General features: G+C 37.6%; 2 protein-coding genes across 18 annotated transcripts in view; both read left to right on the top strand.

Moving 5' to 3' along the window:
- Nucleotides 1-12470, top strand: part of ptk2ab (protein tyrosine kinase 2ab) — an 82648-nt gene extending 70178 nt beyond the window's left edge. For all 17 annotated transcript variants that reach the window (XM_073872229.1, XM_073872226.1, XM_073872225.1 and 14 more), the window contains 6 exons: nucleotides 4835-4897; nucleotides 5839-5878; nucleotides 6018-6121; nucleotides 11161-11316; nucleotides 11405-11485; nucleotides 11563-12470. In XM_073872229.1, the coding sequence (XP_073728330.1) occupies nucleotides 4835-4897; nucleotides 5839-5878; nucleotides 6018-6121; nucleotides 11161-11316; nucleotides 11405-11485; nucleotides 11563-11775 (657 nt within the window). In that variant the 3' untranslated portion in view covers nucleotides 11776-12470. The remainder of the gene's footprint in view (nucleotides 1-4834; nucleotides 4898-5838; nucleotides 5879-6017; nucleotides 6122-11160; nucleotides 11317-11404; nucleotides 11486-11562) is intronic.
- A 2494-nt stretch (nucleotides 12471-14964) lies between these two features.
- ldlrad4b (low density lipoprotein receptor class A domain containing 4b) overlaps nucleotides 14965-24180 on the top strand; it is a 66493-nt gene continuing 57277 nt past the window's right edge. The window contains exon 1 of the mRNA XM_055210297.2: nucleotides 14965-15122. The gene's annotated coding sequence lies outside the window, so the exon portion shown is untranslated. The remainder of the gene's footprint in view (nucleotides 15123-24180) is intronic.

Raw genomic sequence — 24180 nt, 5'->3', positions numbered from 1 at the left:
TGATCAAATATTCCGAACTGTTTTATGTTTGAGAACTTTCCACAGTTGTGGTTTCACGCTACATTTGTAAACAGACCACACAGTTCATATCTATTTTCAGGGCTGGTCATCTGAAGTGTTTACAAATTAAAAAAAATGTTTCCGCTCAGTTTTGATATATAGGGATTTTATTCCACATCATTTTGCATTGTTGCAGCATTGTGTAATGTATATAACAATATGCAAATATAATCATTGTGTTTTGTGCACTGATACGGGTGCATACGCACTTGTTTATATCCATGCGTTTGTCTGAGAGTCTTTGTGTACTTTTGTGGTATGACAATTTTGGGCTTACAGTCTCCATCATTTCTATCTCCACTATGTTATTATGTTCAGTCATCTTCCAGAAATCCTCTGGCAGCTTCCTGTACCAACTAAAATGGGCATTCAGAGCTCCACCACAGCAAACAACATTAATTTTTATCTTCGGCTCCACACACACAGTTTAAACTTTCATGATTTTTTATGAATGTGAATGTTTTCGTTTCAAGCTGTTTTATATCGGTGCAGTTACTGTTATATACAGTGTCACGACCGGCTCACGCCGTGACAAATGAGGGAGGCAACGAAAACAATTTCTTTGCAAAGGGAATTTATTTAACAAAAATAAACTTCAAAACATTTAAAACAAGGATAAAACACTTAAGAGAATATAATCTTTTAAAATAAAGCTATATAATTAACACAAGCACAAACGTCCAAAATAACTAAATTAATACATGCCAAAATAAACAAAACGGAGACCGCAACAATTAACCAAAATCCAAAAAGGGTAACAGAACAAAGAGCCCCCATTACAACATCACACAGGTTTAAATAGGAGTGAACAGGTGTTCCAAATTACAATACCTATCAAGACCCATCCCACTGCCGGCTAAAGTGGGATGAACCCAAGGCACGTCACACATTCCCCCTTAAAATTGATGCATATACGCATCAAAATAATTAACCAAACTAATCCCAAAAGTGAACATCCCAACCTCCTACCTAAATAGAAACTCTACCTTGGCCTCTCTAGTCTTCAGTGGCTTGCCGAGCTCGGGGCAACTTTAAACACTGAACTCAGCATCCTCAACAACCCCAAAACAAGGACTGCAGAGAGACACTGAAGTGTACCCCCACCCAGGATTACCACCCAAAACAAAAAACAAAATTCCTCGGTATTGAATGTTTGGTTGGCACTGAGGGGTAAGATGGGTAAACTCAACATGACTCAGATTCAAGTTAAATTATTGATAAGAGGTTGTTTCTTATCATATGTTGTGTTCAAATGCACATGAGGGAAAAACTAGAGGGTGGGGAAAGCACAGAGCGAGAAGATGAGAGAGAGAGAGAGAGAGAGAGAGAGAGCAGAAAAGGGCTTGGCTTTGCCGAGTTGAAGCTCGTTCGCTGTGAGTGAGTCAGTATGTACGTAGACATATCCTAAAACAAGAAACAAGTCACTTCACACATACACGCACACACTTTGAGTTATATTTCACTCTTACTTAATGGAGATCCACTCTTTGCTGCACTCCATGTTTAAGAAACGGCAGAAAGTAACGCACGCAGGAACGAACGGGAAGATGCAGGTCTTCAAATCCTGCTTCGGAAAACTGGTACAGTAAACTTGGAAGGAGATATCAGTTGTGTGTATATTTGTAGATATGTATCTGTTAAGATTAATTTAATGTAAAAGCTTGTGAATGAATGAATTGAAGTGTGAGGAGCTGCATTGATGTTTAGGTTTTCTGTACAGCATGACATGGATTTAAACTTAATTCTGGAAGCTTTATGGAACTGTAATATTTTTGGTAAATTAGTCACTAGATTTGTGTTTTGGTTCGTGTTTGCTGATCGAGTTTTGTGGATTTTGTTACAATGGAGAAAACATGGATAGGATGCAGATCAGGTTTGCTTTGAGTTGAATCAGATGGATGTAGTTGCTTGTAAGGGTTTGAGATGTTATACAGCTCATTTGTGATACGTTTTTTGTTTTTTAATGATGGAGGACATTCTCATGATGTTATTGTAACATTTATAAACAGACAGTTCAAGTATGTGAACAGGGTGCATGTGAATAAACATCTGAAGATGTTTCCCAGAGGTTTCTATTTTTGGTCTGTTCGAATTTTGGTCTTTCAAAAAAAAAAACTGACTTTTTCATGTGCAACAGGTGATACAATATGAAGAGTTTGATTCCAAAACGCAATAAATCCCTTTTGACTAATTTCGGTGTTTTCTATACCAAGAAAGTGACAAGATGAAAACCACTATTTTCTGTTACAAACGTTCACATAGCATCTTTAGGTTATAATAACATAAAAGTTCAAATCCATAATTTGATTTTCAAAGATTTATTATAAAAACATAAAAATTCAAATCCATAATTTGATTTTTAAAGATTTATTATAAAAACTGATTTTTTCCGGCAAAATGCAATAAATCCATAATTTTTTTCAAAATGCTATAAATCTATTGAATCAATATATAAATGTGCATTCATCTTTGCGATGTTATATTTATTTAGTTGACTAGTGGTATACACTGATTTAAAAAATAAACATTAATGGAATTAATCATAACACTTACTTTGTCATTTTAAGAACACTGTCATTGCTGCGGTCATCATTGGGACATCTTCGCTGAACCTTTTTGACAGTGATCAGCTTTAAAATGTTTTGGTCCTGCTCGATTTTCGTTGACTTTGAGTGAAATAATGGAAAGTTTTTCATAAGATCTGCTGGGGTCAATGTGTTAGCATGACAGAAGCTTGATGCTGTCCTTTAACAACAGCCAGCATTTTTCTGTCGCCCGAGTAGCTTAGGTTATCAATGCCATCAAAAGTATTATTTTGTTTTTGTTTGTTTGTTGATCACGAAGTTCAAAGTAGATGAGGAAAACTAGGATTCGGTGTGTATTCAAAGCGCCGCCATTATTGTTTACAATGCGTTGAATGGTGCGCGGTGATTTGTTGAGTGGATTTAGTGCATTTTGCAGAGAAGGAGGACTGGCGTTTATCGCGTTTTGGGAAAAAGTGAGAAAAGTGACAGAATAACATGGCGGATATCAGATTTTGTGTACAATTAAGAATTTATTTTTTAATGCTGACCGGACACAATACTGAATTTGGTAATAACTATTTTTTTTTAATGGCGTTTATTGCGTTTTGGAACCAAACTCTTCATATCATGCTTTACACTGGATATGTGTGGGGTGTGTACACCAGGGATACCCAAGCAGGTACTGGGGGGAACCTGCTTGTACTTTTTGCATTAAAGGATAATTCCGGTATTTAACACTTTGAGTCTCATTTCTGGTTTGTTTTGGATGAACTACAGTGATGGACACTGTAATTTTGACAATGGGTCGTGTCTTGGGTTTTTGACTCGTTTGGAGGCGTCTCTTGGCTGCTTTAGGGTGGAGGTCGGTGGCCATGCACAGACGTGTCGTTGGAACGGCACTTGGCGTTCATTTTCGGAGCTGTGCTGCTCACCGAGTGGTTCGTGGTGTTCGTTGATGATTAAAAACAAGTTGTGTAGCGAAATACAGTTTCTGTCGTGTTTTATTTGGCATTTTGTAAAATTCCATTGACTTCTCTTGGAATACTGTTTGCTCGCTGATATATCACTCCGCCGCCGGGAAACAGAGAAATGTGGTTGTAGTTTTTTCGCTCGGTTTCTCTCAGAAGAAATTTTTCCCATATTTGTAGGGCTGGACCAGAATATTCGAATATTTGTTCCGTGGGTTGACATTCGATTTTCAGTTTTGAGATTCGAATATATATATAAATATTTTACAGCGTTAATGCAGAGCTTTTGCCAAGCAGGAAGTGCGCTTCACGCTCCCGCTCTATAGGTGGCGCAGAGAGACCAACATCCAGAGTCAACAGCAATCAAACGACACCAGTGTGGAAGAGATCGCCTTGAACGTAAAGCGCGCTTCCTGCTTTGGCATTTACGCTAATAGTGTTGTAAATAACATTCAGTTTTTTGCAAAAACTGATTGATTTGCTTCACAAGATGTCAATATGTCACACGGAGTTATGGGGGATTACTGTTGTATTGGATATATATGCTTTAGCTCTTAAAGTGTGCGGATCTGTTGACTTGCATGACGGAGCACCGGGGTTTCTGCAAAATATCTTCTTTATTGTTCTGCCGATGAAAAAAACATATTGGATGGTGTAACTGTTATAAATAAACTTGATTTTGAAAGTATGCTACTGTTTTATTACAGTTTGTTGGACTACGTTCATTCATGCTTCAGACTCAAATATAGAGCGGAAGTATATACGCGGTTGTGAGGTATCTGAAAAAATAGTTCCACTATAGCAAATAACACGGATTGAAATCATACATTGCGCCAATATATTTGTTTTTAATCATCAACGAACACCACGAACCACTCGGTGAGCAGCACAGTTCCGAAAATGAACGTCAAGTGTTGTTTTAATGACATGTTTGTACATGGCCGTTGACTTCCATCCTGAAGCGGTCAGGAGGCGCTTCTGAATGGGTCGAAGGGTCAGGACTCGACCCATTGTCAAAGTTTCTGTGTCCGTCGCTGTGGTTCATCCAAGGCAGGCCAGAAATGAGACTCAAAGTTTTAAATACCGGAATTATCCTTTAAGGTCCTATAAAACATTCATCTAGTTTGGATTAATATTAATTTAACTTGACACTTTGGAAACACTGCCAAACACACTAAGAGGGACTGAGAGTGTGAGTGATGATTCAGTAGTATAACAGATGTGTTAGACATAATGAATAAAATTGAATGCGAGGTAATATTTGTGTTTTGTGTGTTACAGAAGCCTGATGGGAGAAGTTCCAGAGGAAGCCTTGAACGTGATGATGGAAGTCTTCAGGGACCAGTGAGTTTCTGCTCTCCTTTTAGTTTTCTTTCGAAACATGTAAAATAAAATTGTGTTACGTATCTTCTCCAAGCAGTCTTTGCATCCGTTTCTTATGTCTGTTGAAGAATGTGCAAGTTGCACTTTTAAATAAAAGCTAAGAGTGGGACATAATGAGCAGATCAGCTCATGTTCAGCATAATGTGATTTACGGCAGGAGGACAGGAGGCTCTTCTCTATACAGTGTATACAGTGGGATTGAAATCATTTTGGGAATGATTGGCGCACTAAATCCCATACTAATGTAGCTTGAGTACACTATGCCACTTTAGTAAAACATGTCCATATGTGTTTCATTTGCCCTTGTTTTACAATCTAGGTATGCAATGAATCATATGCTTTTCTGTGTATAATTTTAAGGTGCATTTTGGCTGGGTATCTATCGGTAAATCAGTGGCATAAATGAGATGCCTGGTAACAATGACTCTTTTGTGTAGAAACCCAATCTGATCTGCTCACAGTCGCTGCTAATGTTAACAAAGAGCCAAAATCCTGCACTAGTTTCTACAGAGTTCACTAAACAACCCTTATCCACACGTAAGATGTCCCGTCTCATGTCATTCATCACTTTGACACAGTAGGTAACTGTGATTTTAGTGCTGCTTTATACCGATCCAGTGCAGTTTTTGTGGATGCGTCACGCATGCTGCGAGTTGGATGAAGCTGATCTCAGAGCAGACGTTTTAAGCTGTGTTATAGCTTGTTTGTCTGCAGCAGTGGTTTTGAATGTCTTTTCTATCCCATTGGGTTGTCTTCTTTGATTCGCTGTGGTCTTGTGTGGCATGCCAGGCATTCAGGCTGCTCCACACCCAGACCACAACAACACACATGGCACGGTCGCTCTGTCTTGGCTCCGGCATATTTTTAACTGGCTATGTTGTGACTGTGTTTTCTGTTTGCAGACTGGAAACCAGCACATTTACCAACCCATTGGGAAAGTGGGTGAGTTTTGGTTTTTCATTCGTTTCAGTTTGGTTTTACGTCATTCAGGTTTTCTTGACTTATGTTTTGTAGATATAGGTCTCTGCAGCTTTGCATGGTGTACAACAAATGTAAAATAAAAACTTCTTGTGATCCTCAGAGCATCTAGCTCCTCCTAAAAAGCCTCCTCGACCCGGAGCTCCCAGCCACCCAGCAGGAGTTTCTGGCCTGAACCCTACAGAGAGCTACAATGAAGGCGTAAAGGTATTAGAAGCATCACACTGCATACACATGAGAAACTGAGTCTACCTTTAAATAACTGTGCAGTGGTGGACTGGTCAGTTTTTTAGTAAGGATCAATTTGGACCACATCAAGTGAATTGCATATTTTTGCCCTTATGAGATTATTCTTGTATATTGGTGACAAACAACAATGAAGTTAAACCACAAATAACCAAAAATCTGAAAGTGAATTGTGGTTTTTATTCCCGTGCTTTAGTTTCTTAGATGAATAAATATTTTATGTGTCCAAATACTGAGTTTCTGACCCCCAAAAAACTTGGAACACGGTTTGCAGGTCTTGCTTTTAACTTCCACATAAGTTAGCATCAGTTAGTTTACTATCTTTTAGCTTTTTATTTATTTTAAATCTTTTTGTTAGATTTCTAAAAAAAAACACACATCGCATTGACACAGATCCTTTTTATCCTTTTAGTTTATTAGTCTTTTGATTTGATTTCATCAATCTATTATGTTTCAGTAGGGATAAGCGGGGCACAAACTAACGCGGGGTTAAAGGTGCAGTGTGTAATCTCATGACAGAAATACAAAATAATATACAAAACTATATTATCAGGGGTGTATAAAGACCTTTCATAATGAACCGTTATGTGTTTATTACTTTAGAATGAGACGTTTTTATCTACATACACCGAGGGTCCCCTTACATGGAAGTTGCCAATTTGTGCCACCATGTTTCTACAGAAGCCCTTAACGGAAAATCTTTTTTACTAAGTTTTCGCTGACGATGATATGTTTGTCCGGTGGCAGCTTCCGTAGCTTCTCTATGTGTTTCAAAAGCAAGGGGTGAGCAGTGGACAGAGTTGTTGCTTGCAATTCGCAACCTCACCACTAGATGCTGCTAAAATGTACACACTGCACCTTTAATTGTAACATGGCTACTTTACATATTTATACAGGGCAGAGCAATTTGTGCTTTTGGTCTTTTTCTTCTTTCTCTTACTGTCAGAAGATGATCTGCTGTGAATTTGTGAAAAGTTTTGGTTAAGATATTGATCAAAGAGGCATGAAAGTAAATTTCTTCATCTTATGGTTTTTTTATTATTTCTGAGTTGGGTGTGTAAGTCACTAAATCCAACTTTATATTATTTTAATCACTGTCTTGTAACCTAAAACATAAAACCATTTTGAAACATGTCACCAACTCCTAGTAACTGATAGCTGGGATTGAAACTTTTTACACAGCATGGTTAGTTGTAACACAGTGTTACAATTAAACCTCAGCTAAAGAATGATAAAAAAATGAAAACAATGTAGATACTTAATCAAAATGATAACGGTTAATACAATATCAGGGGAAATAACCGACAATTTTTTTGCTGAATTGTGCAGCCATTTCAAAAAAAATCTATTGATATGCATTGATGCATAATACAAGGATGGTTAGATGAAGGATCATGGATGGATGAATCTGTGGATATCTATCTATTATAGGCAGATATATGGGTGATTCTCACGAAAACTTATTTTTAAAAATGCCAAGCATGAAAATGTAAAAATTGCTTAAATTTACATTTTTTCCCACCAGTCATTGAAAAACAAAGTCTGGAGTAAATGGGAACATTAATTTAAAAACTTTTACTTATCATTTAACACTTTTTGTAACATAATTTAAAAAATTAGTCCTAAAAAATCTCATTACCGCAACAGTCAGAAAACATCAACACTGACATATTTTCAAAATGACATGACAAACCTGAAAGAACATAATTTGGAGATTCTGCACATGCATTTAAAATCAAAGTATTATGCTTCTATTAATTAAATTAACATTTAATAAGCATCTGTTGCGGTAATGATAATCAAAATGTCGTGTAAGACAATATTTCAAATTAACTGTAAAAAACATGATCTTACCTGGTAGCCATCTTGAAGTAACTGGTCCATGTGCTTGGTCACTCAGAATCAAACTTTATTAAAATTCTGTATGTGTGCTTAAACTGTTCTCAAAAAGTGTTGCGGAGGATGAGAACATCAGGCATGGACACATCATTTTACTAATTTTTTTTCATTATTATTATACATGAATATTCAGTAAATATTTTTTCAGTCATCTAAAGTAGTCTAGCAAAACATCCATTTATTTTTTTTCTTAATATTTTTGTGTTAATTTGATTAAGTTACAACATAACGCATGTTCAAACACAGCCGGACACGTTGCGGTAATGAGAATTTCAGCAGAAAATGAGATAAAATTTACAATTATAAATTCTTATGTTGAAATCACACATTGTGCAAGGTAGAACACGGTATTGTGTTAATTCTGATGCTTTTTAATGTTACTATATTACACATTTTAAAGCTAAAATCATAAGTGCCGTGGTGTTTCAATGGTTTCGTGAGAATCACCCATATAAACAATATCCACCTTTAGTATATAGACAGAATTTTATTGAATTATTTGTGTTTACACTAAATTGTCTAGCAGGTGTTACAACAAACCCTCTGTTTGTTACAATGAACCCCACCTATGGGATAAGTTGTAACGTTTGCACTCCTGTCAATTTCGGTGCAACGATAACAGTAGGTTCCACAAACCAACTTTAAGTGCTTATTTGTAGCAGAGATGTGCGTGTTGACTGTGTAGAAAAAATATTAATATAACTTAAATATTTTTTGAATGATAGTGCCAAACCCAAACCCCCTACCTAATAAAGTTCATAATAACTCCTATTTAACCGCATTTGGCACTTGTTTACACACATGCACAAAAAATACTTCAGTTTGGAATGTGCATTGTGCTTGTACAAATTTACAATAATCACTGTTTGCTGTTTAAAGACCAAATAAAGTTTACGCTTGTACCAAATACACACAAACATGCATGCACTCTGAAACGTGTAAGATAAGCATCTGTACTCACGGGTCGCCTTCAGGAGTCAACATGCCAACAGATGCTGTTCGCCAAGCCTCATTAAAATCATCCTCATTCCTAAAACCCCCTTTAACACACACACACACACACACACACACACACACACAATTGCTCTGCAGGGTCTCCCATAAAACAGATGAACACCGTAAACCCAATAGTTTCCATTCCAATGCATTTTCCTGATGCTGTGGCTCGGCACGCAGGGGGTCTCGTAACCGTAAGCAAAAATACGGCACAGAATAGAAAATATAATTAGAAACAATGTGCACATAATTCTAGTTTGCTTTTGCATGTTTTTATAACTTTTTAGGAGTTAAACCAATGTGTGTGTTTTTCTATTTCATAAAATAGCAACACTTTACCGCAAACATGAGATTGAATTATATATCTCCTTACACACTGACTTTTGTAGGAACTCCAAACTGTTTTCACTTTCTTTTGTGTTGCTGCATGAATATGTGAAGTTCTTTATATTAATCCCTTTATTTCTTTCTCTCTTTACACTCTATTTCTATGCATTTGTTTCTCTACTCTTCTTCTGTTGCACATTTTGGTAGCCTTGGAGGGTAAGACCACCTGTAGATTCGGTGTAATGTCTCTGTCTGTGTTTGTACCCCTTTTAACTAGTTGCTATGTCATTACTCATGCATATAATTTAAAATCATAACCCAATTATCCACTAAGCTGAACTATAGCACCTTGCATAGACCTCCTGTATCTCATTGCATGTTCTTTGTTTAGGCCAGTGGTTTTTAACTCCAGTCCTCACCCCCCCTCCCAGAACATTTTAGATGTCTTTATATATAAAACACCTGATTTAGTTCTTCGGATTGTTAGTGTGCTAATTAAGGAAACGTTTCAAACATTCTGAAAGGAGCCTGATGAGTGGAATCAGGTTTTTCATATAAGGAGACATCTAATCCATTCTGGAAGGGGGGCCGAGGACTGAGAACCACTGGTTTAGGCTAAGATCAAGTGTCATTCTAGCTATTAGGCTTGTAGCGCCATCTAGTGTACATTATGGGTTAATGAAATATTTGAGATTGCTTGGTTGCTGAGCAAACTCGTTTCAGTCCAGATGGGAGCCTGTTCAATGGAATATTTACATTTATTTAAATATTGCATTGATCTTTTCTTTATTATTATTTCGATCTGTTTTATATTTCTCTCAGTACATCTAATCATATCATGTTATGTTTTCATATGTTTGGTGTAAAAATCAGTGGTGGCTTGTGACTGCTCTTCCGAGGGGCGTAAATTCAAATAAGTGTTCGGAGTGTCATTTTCAAAATGTGTGTTTATTGCGTCATGTGAGCCATGTGCATCGCGTGTTTTGTCAAGGTGGGTGCCTGCTGCACACGCGTCAAAACCGTTTATGATAAAAGAGACGCTCACGTTCACAAAATACACAAAAACTCTGATTACGCACGAGATTATGCGAGTATCTGGCAAATGCGAGCGTCTCTTTTATTATAAACCCTTTGGACGCGTCTGCGGCAGGCACTTGTTTTGACGGGACACGTGATGCACGTAGGTTCACTGGAAGCAACGAACACATATGTTGAAATTACGAACCACACACATGACGGGCTACAAACATGTTGTGATGAACTTCGCATCGAGCGCCCTCGAAAAAAGAAGTCACCGGCCGCCACTGGTTAAAATCAATCAGGGTATCTGCTCAGTATTGTAAGTGGTGATTGGTTTCCAGTAGCTGCTTGTGCTGCCACCTAGTGTCCATCATGTGTGTACCATAACACAAACTTGTTCATTTCCCAATCGGTCACCGTGATTTCACAAAGTTAGATGTGATTCTGGATTTACATTTTTTGTTGGTCCTGGATCAACCTTACCCAAAGAAACCCCAACTTACCTCAAATCCTAAATCTAACATACACCCCCAATCATGCAATCTGATTGGTTAATAAAAATGTTGAATAATAGTGTTGATCCAGGATCACATCCTACTTGGTGAAATCACATTCACCTTCATAATCACTTAGTACAGTAACATGAATTTTGTAACAAACCTTAATCTTTATTGATATATTGGAGTAATAAACCTGTATGTGTTCATTTACATAGAGGCAATATGTTTTTATATATTATCTTTTTTGTGTATCTTTAGATTCAACCTCAGGAGATTAACCCTCCTCCAACAGCTAACTTGGATCGGTCCAACGATAAGGTTTATGAAAACGTAACGGGGCTTGTGAAGGCTGTGATTGAGATGTCCAGTAAAATCCAGCCAGCTCCACCTGAAGAATATGTGCCCATGGTAAAGGTACGACACAGATTACATTTATTTTTGTGTTTATTTATGTGTTTATTTCTACATTCTCTACATCGTAATATGTGTGTGTGTGTTTTAGGAAGTGGGATTAGCTCTGAGGACGCTGCTGGCCACCGTGGATGAGACAATACCCTTACTCCCTGCTCACACTCATAGAGAGGTAAAAAAATATTTTTTCTTATAAGGCCTGCTGTCGATCCCCATGTCAGCAAAGCTAATCATTGCTCTTGTTTTTAGATTGAAATGGCCCAGAAGCTTCTGAATTCTGACCTGGCGGAGTTGATAAACAAGATGAAGTTAGCCCAACAGTACGTCATGACCAGCCTGCAGCAGGACTATAAGAAACAGATGCTAACAGCTGCTCACGCGCTTGCTGTAGATGCCAAGAACCTGCTGGACGTTATCGACCAGGCCAGGCTAAAGATGTTGGGCCAGGTGCGGCCACATTAGCCCAGGGCTTAGGGACTCTATTAGGAATGAGGCAAGGGGACACCAACGTACAGCAGCACAACAGAACGATGCCCTAGCAACACACCAGCACAGATTTCTACACTTGGACACAATAGGAATCTAATGGTGCCCCCTTTATTTACTCACTGACCCTCCAGTTAAAGCTACACTGCAAGTTCGGGTGCCGTGAGAAGGGCTCTGGATTTATTTATTGGATCACCCGGATCGGACTGAACTAGACTGAAGTTAACGACAGGGCCTGACGGTTGCCTCTTCGGTGAAGCGCTTATGTGGGGATTTGGTGATCTGCTTTAGGAGGATTGTGATTGGACGCTGAGAAGAAGGCTCTAAATCTGGGGCTGATCTGTGCTTTAAAAGTCTCTGGAGGATAAAGAGACACTCTTACACTGTATCTAATATGTCTGTATTTTATTGACAAGCCAGACCACACAAATCTAGAATCCAGCTCAGCTCAGGTTCTAGTTGTAGAGTCATGAACCTTGAGCTGTATTTTTAAGACTGTAAGTTTTGCACAGTAGAATTTGAGATGAGTCTGGATTTGCAGAATCTGGATTTCATGTCTCAATCTACGTCGCAGACTCCACACTTCTCCCATGGACTGAGATGGAGAGTGTTGTACATTCGGGCCTTGTGCCACCTAGAGGTAAAATAAAGCTATGACTGAATTAAAAGAATTTTTATAGTCTCATGTTTTTATAAATGCTGTTCAGAGATAATCACAGTAAGGTAATATGGTAGAAAAATACCTTAATTTTGTAGGTAAATATCATGTAGGGTTACATTATGGTTAAAGACAGGATCATGATTATAATGTGTGGTCCGAAAGTTAACTATTTTGTTACAAATAATATTACCAGCATAACAAGTAGAGTGAAAGGTTGTGAATTGAAAAGTGAGTTGTATAGTAATTTATTTGTCCTGTTTTTGCTCAGCTTGCACTTGAGCTGGCAGGACTATGTGAGTTTTAAAACCTCAAGATTTAATTTAGCCCATCAATATAAAAACATGTTTAAAAGAGCATCTTGTAATGAAATAAATGAAAATCTGACCTTTTGGGAGTTTAATATATAGTTTATTTACCCTTATGTCTAAAAAATGTGTGACTATCATCAATAAATGACTCTTTCTTCTGCCATGCAGGACATGAGGGTAATAAAATAAAATAAAAAATTCATTTTGGGCTAAACCATTATTTTAACAGAGTGCCTGTAGCTCAGTTGTAGAGCATTGTGTTAGCACCATGCAGGTTTGATCCCAGATAACACATCGGGCAGGTTTTAAATTAATCCAGGACTGGGCCTTAGTTATATTAGGACATTTAAGTAGTATTTACAATCATGCCTTACAAAAAACATTAAGGGGCGGTTTCCCGGACAGGGATTAAATTAGTCCTAGACTAAAATGTAAGAATTGGCCAAATTGAAAACAACTTGCACTGACATATCTTAAAAATACATTAGTGCTCTTTGTTTTGCATCAAAATGCCACCAGTAATGTTTTTAGTAAGGCATGTTTGTTAAAACTAGTTATATTTCCTAATTAAACTAAGGCCTAGTCCTGGTTAAAGCTAATCCCTGTCTCCGTGGGTGTGCATCTTAAAGGTGCAGTGTGTCATTTTTAAAAGGATCTCTTGACAGAAATGCAAAATAATATACAAAACTATATTATCAGGGGTGTATAAAGACATTTTTATAATGACCCGTTATGTTTTTATTACCTTAGAATGAGATGTTTTTATCTACATACACCGATGGTCCCCTTACATGGAAGACGCCATGTTGTGCCGCCATGTTTCTACAGAAGCCCTTAACGGACAATTTTTTTTAGCTGTGTTGTATCCGTCAATGACGTGTTTTTCCGGTGGCGGCTACTGTAGCTTCTCTATGCGTTTCAAAAGCGAGGAGTGAGCAGTGGACTGAGCCGTTGGTTGCAATTTGCAATCTCACCACTGGATGCAGCTAAAATTTACACACTGCACCTTTAACAGAAAACATTGGCACTGATAAGGCAGCTCAAACATGCATTTTAGTCTGTAACTAGGATAAGCCCTGTTCTGGAATCAGGAATAAAAAATAATGCAATGCTCTGTTTGTCTAAAATTGTTTGTAACATGGCTTAATTTGATCATTTACAATACAATCTCAAGATTTTCTTGCTTTACAATCACAACAAAAAAAATCCTAAAACTTTGTGTACTTGCAGGTTTAAATGAGGTTTTTGAATCCCACATTTTTAGCATAGCTTCAGAGTTTTATGCTCCAATTTGCATGCATATACCACTTTTTTATATTCAGGGATAATTGCCAGTTGTTCCAGGTTGTCATATTTCTAGAAAAGATCTTATAGTAAGTTTTATAGTAAGCTGAAGTCATAGTTTAATGGAGAATAAATTCTACTGGGTCATGATGTCTTGAGCGCTGCTGAAAACTCATCGAAAATCATGCTGGCCAATTAGAGATGACAGTCAAACAGTTTTATCATCATTTCCAGCATGGAGGATGACAGTAATGTAATAAGATAGTACGAATTGGATCATAAATATGGTCATTTGTGGCTTCAGAATCAAGTTACTTATTTAATCAGTAAGATAGAAGGCACAATAACACCAAGCCTAGTAAACATAAGAGCCAGCTTTATAATAAAACCATTTCTTTTGTCTTAAGTTGAGGGATTTCTTCATATTAAGTTTTCTTATTAGTTATTTAGTTTGTGTGTTAAGAAAACCTGTATAAATCCATATTAGTTGATTTAATGAAAAAAAAACAATGATTTCATCGTTCAAGCATAATTCCAGTAGAGGGCGGTATGTAAACACATATTGCTCCTGCTACCTTCCAGGCTTCAAGTTTAGAAGGTGACTACACGTGTATTTATATATGTATACGTATTCACACACAAACTATAAAATTACCTCAATCAAACGAATGGGAATAATACAATATACCGAGCTTTAAATTGATAAAGTTCTCAGTTTTATTTGCTTTAGTTGAGTAGAATTAAAATATTAAATTTAATTCACAATAAACACATTGCACACCTCAAACTAATATCAAAAGAGAATAAACGTGTAAATAGCCACTAAGTTTACTTCAACTTTATTCCAAGACTCTTATTTTTTTGAGTCGTCCATGTGTTTTATTGGTTAGGACTCTTATTTTGAAACGCCGCCCTCTGTCCTCCACTAGTCTCTGTGCGCCTGATTATTTTTACGCCGTCGAGTCTGGCGGTGAAATCCAGGTCATCTTCACCGGATCGCCAGACGACACGGCTCAGGCGTGTGCTCTCAGTTGATCCGCAGTGCCATTTCCTGATTCCTCTTTTAACAGGTAAGGAAGCGATATTCTTCACACATTCTGTGTGATTAAACCAGATAGCATCAGATGGGCGCGTAATGATGCTAGCTGTGCCAGTGGCCCCCGGGGGTAGAATAACGAGCGCAGCGGCTTTTCTAGACTGGGGCAGAAAAGTTGTTGGGACCCTTTCACGTCATCTCCAGTCCGACAACTGCAAACCAATTATCAGGTCAACTCATAGGATTAAGTTAAAGTCTATATGGTCCATATGTACAGTAGAGTCGCATATAGTTCTTTTATCAGACTGAATGTTAGTGGTCGTCCGTTAACAGAGACCCCAGCCGGGTCCCCAAACCGTTAACGTAATTACCCAGTTCTTCATCTCGTAACCAGGCTCTTTTTGGACCAGAGTGTGATATGTATATTGTTTATTTTGCAGATGTTTATTAAAATTTGCTATGACATGTTTTTAACATTATTTAATTAAAATATTTATATTTAATAATTACACATTATAAATACCGAATGTGTGTTTTTTTTTTTTACAAATGTTTTTCATGAAATGCTTATTTTTGTCTGCTTTCTCTTAAAATATTTGCACTTGAACCTAATAGTTCCTTTCTGCGATTTTTTTCCTGGCAAATTTTGTAGGGAACTTAATTCGTTTTTGATTTCCTCGATATTGATGTGTCTGCATGACCGTTTGCATCCCGGAAGTCGCGAATATGATGTCTGGGTTTGATAAGAGAACGTTATGTTGAGCGGTTACCGCACTCTTCAGTGTCTTATAATCGCAGTAATGTCCAAAGTATTTAATGTCTCTTTATTAATTATAATTATGTCTCTTTATTTTAATATTTTATACATGCGAGACACATAGCTGCACGGGTGTGTGTTCGTTCCGTGTGTGTGTAGCTGCCAGCTGACTCTGTCCAGACTTGGACTGAGTGTGCTGCCAGTGGCTGTCGTTCAGCCCAGTTTCAGACTTCACTCTCCGTGTCCTTTCCTGTGCGCTGCAGGTCCTGGCCCAATTGAAAGAAACTGACATGATTGCGTCCTTCATTGCCAGAAAGACTGCCCACAAAGCCATCAAACACATTCACTTTTATCTTCTCTTTCCCATTCACTTCTTCTCTGCATCAGAAGTCCCCTGTTTTCCCTGCACGCGAGTTTCTTTGTGGTCCACCTGAATGACGTTCTTCAAACACTTTCCGCTGAAAAATGAGCTCGGGTCCCAGCTGTGATCATCCGCTGCATGCAGGCAGACAGCGAGGTGTGTCACGGTGTCGGCTAATGGATCTTTAGTGGCATCGGTCCAAGTGTAACAGTGAGTTGTGGAGACGCGTGCAGCTCGAGGGTTGAAGAATGATACATCGGTAAAAAGTGTGACAGAAGCTTAACGGGACTTATAGGGAATAGTGCAAAATGATGTTGTCTCAGAGATTTGAGTTTTGTTCTTTTGATTCTGAAGTGTGGGAAACAATTTGAAACACTTGCATGAACACCTATGCACCACCATCAGCTGGGAAAGAAAGTTTTACTGAGGTGTCTGTTGTGGAAGATCTTTGGGATGTTTTTTTGCACTTGATTTTTTTTAAGTACACGTTAAAGAAAACATTATTTACAGAAACAGCTGGATATAAAATTGCCAGTTAACATATTTGCATAATAATACAAATACCATTGGTATTTATTTAGAGTTGATGTATACATGTATGCATAAGTGAGAATTGATATATGCATAGTTTTTTTTTGTAGTAGTAGGCATATATAAAAAGTGTTGATATACATTGAATGATTTCTATAAATAACATAATATTGCATACAGTTAAGAGTTAATGAGTCTGTATCGTGGTTGATATAAATAAATGAAATGGGAATTAAACTTATTTTACACTAAAAGCTGTTGAAAATTTGTACAATTTGTGACCCTGCCTGTGAAACCTATCAAATGTCATTTTTTGTGATTTTACTGTATTTTACGTTAAATCATCCTACATAATGTAAAAAACATTTTAAATGAGAGAAATAGGGGTGCACATTTATCAGCCGATAATGCTTGCTATGTTTTTCAATGAATTACAGTGAAATGCCGCTACATCCAAAAGCCAGAGGGCGCTCTCGTGCAGAAACTCAATATGCGCTGCAGACGAAGAACCATACACACGCAGCTATGACCATAGATTTGTATAAAGGCTAGATGTGTTACGCCGGAGTCTCTAACGTCATCACCTGGCGGCCATCTTACCTCAGACAGTTCGCTCACTCGTAGCATTGAGTTTTAATGGTGCAGATACTTTTAAATTACCTTAACTTGCTCAATTTTCTACCTATTTTTAAAAGATTTGGTTTCTTACAATTGTTATTATCGTGGCTATAATCCTGGAAGCCTTAACATGTTTCATAAAAAAATTTTTTTTGTTTGTTTAAGTATGCAGTGTCATAGGTACATATTTGACGTTTATAACAAACCAAACCATTTGAGAATTGGTAGAAAATTAAGCAAGTTTTGGTCATTTAAAAGTACCTGCACCATTAAAGCTCGATGCTACGAGTAAACAAGCTGCCTGTGGTAAGATGGCCACCAAGTGCGGACGTTCCACTCAATTGGCCAGCAGCGCTAGCGAGACATCTAGCCTTCATTCATATCTATGGCTATGACCATAGATATGTATAAAGGCTAGATGTGTTATGGCGCAGTCTCTAACGTCATCACCTGGCAGCCATCTTACCACAGGCAGCTCGTTCACTCGTAGCATTGAGTTTTAATGGTGTAGGTACTTTTAAATGACCATAACTTGCTCAATTTTCTACCAATTTTTAAACGATTTGGTTTCTTACAAACGTTATTAACGTGGCTATAATTCTGGATACTTTAACATGTTTCATTGTTAAAACTCAATGATACGAGTAAGCGAGCTGCCTGTGGTAAGATGGCCACCAAATGCGGACGTTCCAATCAATTGGCCAGCAGCGCGGGTGAGACATCTAGCCTTTATTTATATCTATGGCTATGACATGCAGCTCCATGAAATGGCTTAAGGATTTATTTATATTGCTGTTCTTCAAACCTTTTCAGGTATTTTCATGATAATAAAGAATATGTATAATGATTATGTTTGACGATTGTTGCTTTTTTATATGCATGTTATAAACGAATCAAACTAACAGTGATTTTAGATCGATAAGGACTTACTGATCAAAAGCCGTAGTACATGAAATAGCTGTGAATAATATCGGCTGTGCGATTCAGAATAGTTATCGCCAATGTATTATTAGTGTATATCGGCATTTATCTGTGCACCCCTAAGAGAAATCAAACTTTGATGCTCCAATATTCATAATTTGATTGAGACTTTAGCATGTTTTTCACACACAGAGTCAGGGTTACATATTTAACAATGCATAATTTCATGTAAACATTGTAGATTTTCAAACTGACCACTTCTGGAAAGCAGGCACGTTTATTTGCGATGCATATAATGTTTGATTGTTTGGACTAGACGATATATTTTGCCCTGTCTGGGCTATCCTCCCTATTTGACTTTTATTCTGTAATCGAATGATTCGAGTATCGTAAAGCACAGTAAATTGAGTGTTATCCTGATGGCGTGTGAGTGATTTGAGGCTGAGAGCTGGGACATCAGCCCACTCCAGACCGGAACACTCACTGCTTGTGGGAAGAAAGCTTCCCGTCTCGCTGAGAGCCGTCTGTCTGACGCGGAGTCATCGTACGCCAAGCTTCCTGTCTTGCTGCGAAGCACATCATCTGGCCTCTGGCACTGAAACGTCAGGTGGCATAAGGGCTTTGGGTAGGAACGGCATGCTGAACCGGGATCAGCTGTCGTTCTCCGTACCCTGCTGTCTGTCATTATTGGAGATACTGCAGAACTGTGTTTGGATCAGTTGAAGTAGGGACACTTCAGCTAAGACCCCTAGGAGGATCTTAAAATTACTTGTACCCCCTCAGAACGTACTGAGACGAGAAGAGACAACGCGGCCAAAAGTAGAGGCTGTCAGGCAGTGATCACAGCCGGACGCTTATGGATCGGCCTACGAAAAAGGTCATACCACCTATGTGTTCGAGACTTACTCTACTTCATTATTAAACAAACCTTGGTACGCATCACGTATTTTGCTAATGTCAGTGCTATACACACATATGTGGTGTCAGCTGTGGGTTTCAGATTAGAATAAATGGTCTCTCTCAGCCCTGAGACCGATCCCTACGGATTATCTCGGAACATAGGCATATGGTAAAGATGGTCTGATAGGGCCGGGGTCCCTGGTTGGCATCCTGTAGTGGGAGACAGATGGATGCATGCTGGGGCATGAGGGGAACTGAGGTCCCGGCATGGCATAGATTGAGATATTCACTACCGCTCAGCTTGTGCGGTTATTAGATGTCCAAACATTCTGACACTAAATCTGTTTCTTTTGTAAAAATAGGTCATGTGGAACTGTATTATAATTATGGCATCATAAAGCCATTATTAAACCCTACTTTGTGTGTGTTGGTTTACATGTTTGTATAAGTAGTTGAGATATAGTGCATTGAATTTTTTTATATATTTTATACACTTTTGATCACATGATCCTGCTTCATAGAGCTTCACTTTCACAAAGCCCTTTCCTTTTATACTATGTCCTTGCAATGCACCAAACCCCATTATAATCAATCACTATTGTGTGTAAACGCCGTTGCTCCATCAGAAACCGTACGTGCTGTAGTGTAGATCTACTAAGATCTCTAATGTTTCTGTCTTTCCCTTATGCTTCAAAGCTGATCTCTGTTCTGATACAGGACACTGCAGCACTCTGCACCATTCACACACTTTCTTTTTCTCTCCCTCTCTTCCTCTCTCGCTGTCTCTTTTAATTCTCTCTCTACCTCTCTCTTTTGCAGTACAGCTTGACTTTGACATCAGCTCCGCTAGAGGACACAAACTTTTAGGACACTAATTATTTACTGCGTCTCTGCTTGGCTAAATCACCCCTCTCAGAGGACAGCCATTATTTCAACTAAGCAAAATCACTGCACAAAATCCCATAGACTTAAATTGAAGGAGTGACCGGAAGCATGCAAAATCAGCTATGATGCACCCATATGAAAAATCTGGTCTGAAATTTAGACTGCAGTGGCTGAAAACCGAAACAAAAAATGACACTATTTAAAAAAAATCTTACAAATATTGTGTGTGTAATGTATTAGTATTAGATTTTACTTTATTAGTTTAATTAAAGGGGCCATGGCATGAAAATCTGAATTTTTCCATGTTTAAGTGCTATGATTGGGTCCCCAGTGCTTCTATCAGCCTTGAAAATGTGAAAAAGATCAACCCGGTAACTTAGTTTTGGTAAACCATTCTCTACAAGCACATGAAAAAAATAGGTCGTTGGAATTTGGCTCTGTCAGAAGTAGCTCTTATTATAATAATACCACCCCTTAATCTGCACTATCCAACCACAGCACTGCCATTTAGTGCAGAGAAAAGCACAATTGAGTTTTAATTGCAACAAACCACCATCATTGTGATCAGTGTTTGAATTTCATCAGCTCATTTGTATTTTAAAGGACACACCCAAAACGCCACATTTTTGCACACACCTACAAAGTGGCAATTTTAACATGATATAATAAATTATTTATATGGTATTTTGAGCTAAAACTTCACATATGTGATCTGGGGACACCAAAGTTTTATTTGACATCTTAAAATAGTCTTGTGCCATGGCCCCTTTAATGTTATTTAAAAAATTATAACCAATAAAATAATCACACTTTTAGTGAAAGTAACACACCAAAATTATTAAATTGTATATTTTAAATATTTTAAAACTATATTTTAGAACAAAATCGAATGTATTATTATATTTTTCCTATAATTTATAAATAATATATAATAATAATAATAATAATAAGCCATATCACTCTGTAGCCCAATACAGCTTGCCCACTAAAGCCAGTGAAAATTTTGGCAGGGCAAGTGAAAACCTGAATCATTGGCCCGACTTGGCCAGTATAAAAAATTATTTGCATTGAGCCCTGAACTTATTTTAGTTGCGTTAAGAGTTTTGAAAACAGCATTTAAACATGACTTATTGGGGTAAAGTCTCACAATCTCGTAAAAGCCAGTTTTTAAGGTGCAAAGTACTGACAGATGTTCATCTGACAGGAAGTTTCGTTTTATTAGGTATGTGTGTCTATCAAATTTTTCCACTGGCAGCACAACTAACATGGCAGGGCATCTCTGGGTTCAAAGTCAGATAATATTTTTTAAAAGTCTAGTCTAAAAATGGCATAGCAACCTGTTCTTTCAAAAAAAAGTAAAAATCGAGAATCGGATTGTGACCTTAGAATCGAAAATGTAATCAAACCAAGGATTTGGAGAATCATGACACCCATATAGATGTGCATAAAAAGCAAGCGTTTGAAGGGAAATTGATGTGAAATATCAGTCGTCCCTCCATGTTGAACGATTGACTCCTGCCGCTCCTGCTGCCACAGCAGCAAGCAGGCTCCTGATTGGTTAATGTGCAATGAAATGACGCTAAAGTTAAACATTTTCAACTGCGGCGTCAGACGCCAATTCGCGTCATTCGAAACAGATGCGCGAATGAGGCAAATTTGCGTCTGCTGCACTAAATGCCTCATTCGCGCAGCGAAATCTCCAGATGCATGTAAACACGTCTTTACATTGAAATCATTCGTGCCATACGCTCTATTCGCGTTTGGTGTGAACCACTGATCTATATAAATGACTGGATTGCGCATAGAAAGCTTAACGTAACAGCGTGAGGTGAAGCCAGCGCAGAGTTCGAGCTGCCATCTTGGTATACCCAACCGGCAGACGGCGTCATTGACTTCCATTCAAAATCATGTTTTAAATTCACCCGCTTTACAGCGTATCAGTCACGCAAGACTATTTTTAGGATATGTGTACTTAAATTAACTGTTAATTCTGGTGTTATTTGCAATGCTTATGCTTTAATCGGGCAGGAAAATGGATTTATAAAAAACCGTTAAGATGAGTGTGTCTGCTGCGTTCTGTTAATGGCACGGGTATAAATAAAGTTTTTTTTTTTTGACATTCAGCTACACGGTCAGCGTTATTTCTCTAAATAAGTTTAGGTAACTTGTAAGTTTAGATAACATAAAACCAGCAAATTATTGCATGCAGTGCAAAGTATGATTATTTATTTAGATTTCAGAATGAGCACGTTTGTCATTAATACTAAATATGCTGCGGTCTGTCTGCTGATCTTATACAGTAATGAAGATGAATGTATATTAACTGATTAAAAACGAAAATGTACAACTTTCAGTAAATAACTATTTACATGGTAAGGACGTTTGTGTTGTAATAATGTACAGGGTAACTTCAAATATAAAAACCAAGACTAGTAAAGTGATGTTTTATCATTAAAATCTGATCGCGTCAATTGATTTAATAGAATGTTTGGGTATACCAACATGGCGGTGCGGTGGCTTCACAGTTGTGACGTCATGCGCAATCCAGTCATTTATATAGATCAGTGGTGTGAATGCAGCATAACACCCCAATATAGTGATAGGGACACACTATACTGTCAAAAAGCACCATCCTTCAGATGAGATGTTAAACCGAAGTCCTGACTCTTTGTGGTCATTAAAATTGAACTTGCCCATTGGCCTACTAATCATCCCCTCATATACTAATTGGCTATAATCCTCTGTCTCCTCTTCAGTAATAAGCTGGTGTGTGGTGGCCGTTCTGGCGCAATATGGCTGCCGTCGCATCATCCAGGTGGATGCTGCGCATTGGTGGTGGTTGAGAAGATTCATATAGCGCTTGAAGTGTTGTAAAAAAGCGCTATATAAATGTAACAAATTATTATTAATTTATCAATTGACATGTGAATAGTATAGATACGTGGTGAGTTCTTATCACTTAACATAGTGAGCACCCACCCCTAGAAACTACCATAGCAACCACATATCAACAATCTTTAAAAAAAACTCATAACGACTTAGCAACGCCTTGGTAACCACCCTTGACACAATCGCCCACCACATTAACTTTACATGAGGAAAAAAAATTCAGGAAATTTAGCAGTATGCAAACAAGCACTTTAAGTCCTTACTAGGGCTGCACGATTAGAGGAAAAATTATGATCACGATTGTTTTGCTCAAACTTTTGATCACGATTAAAAATACGATCATTCTTTTAGTGAAGAACTTCTATTTACTTCAGTATTTTTATTACACTTTACAGCCATGTATATAAAATTATAAACATTTTATAGGCCTATATTATAAAATATTTTATTGTTTTGTAATATCCACAGCTCCCATTCTCTTAGATCTTTTTAAAACATTTAAAATAATTAAGAAAATTCCGCAAAAGAAATCGGCAGAAATGGCAAAAATAACTCCTTACACAGATTCCTTACAGCTGTACTACTATTGCAGCAATTAAAGCAGTTCAGTTTTTACTGTCAAAATTATAAAATATCTTTTATTTATTTTAGAGCCTTTTTTGTTTGTTAAATTAAGGTTTTTGATAATGACCGGGCGGTTAGCGGCTAACAGCTAACGTCATGTTGACGACTTGTTTGATCAAATGAGCCTCTCAAATGAACACTTCACTTGCCTACAATAACATCTATATAAAATATATATTTTCAGCATATAACAATGTTAGTTTAAATGTTTATTATCAACACACTATTTTTTAAAAAGCGGAGGGAGGCTGCTCTGTTGCTCGCAGTCGCGGCGGGGTGCAGAAAAATAATGAATCAAAACAAAACGAAATAAACATGAAAGGAAATAAACAAGAAATTAAATAAACATACAGGTTGCCTTACCTTACACATTCGCTATGTATCAATTAAAATTCAAGGCTTTACCATAGAACATGGCTATTTGTGTATCCAACAGTTAAGCTAAGAGAAAAGTCTCTTTAATCCATTTTTTTCCGATGCGCTGAAGGTCCTGCTGCTGGCGGAGACGCTAAACACCGTTGCAACAGGTGCATTGTGAATGTGCGTAGTGGACTCGTGCGATAGGTTAAATGTCTTTCTTTTACAATTTATCAATGTCTCAACGTT

This window comes from Misgurnus anguillicaudatus, chromosome 10 (genome assembly GCF_027580225.2).
Source record: "Misgurnus anguillicaudatus chromosome 10, ASM2758022v2, whole genome shotgun sequence".
NCBI lineage: Eukaryota > Metazoa > Chordata > Actinopteri > Cypriniformes > Cobitidae > Misgurnus > Misgurnus anguillicaudatus.
Note: the sequence above shows the minus strand (reverse complement) of the source record. Positions and strands in the feature narration are given on the sequence as shown.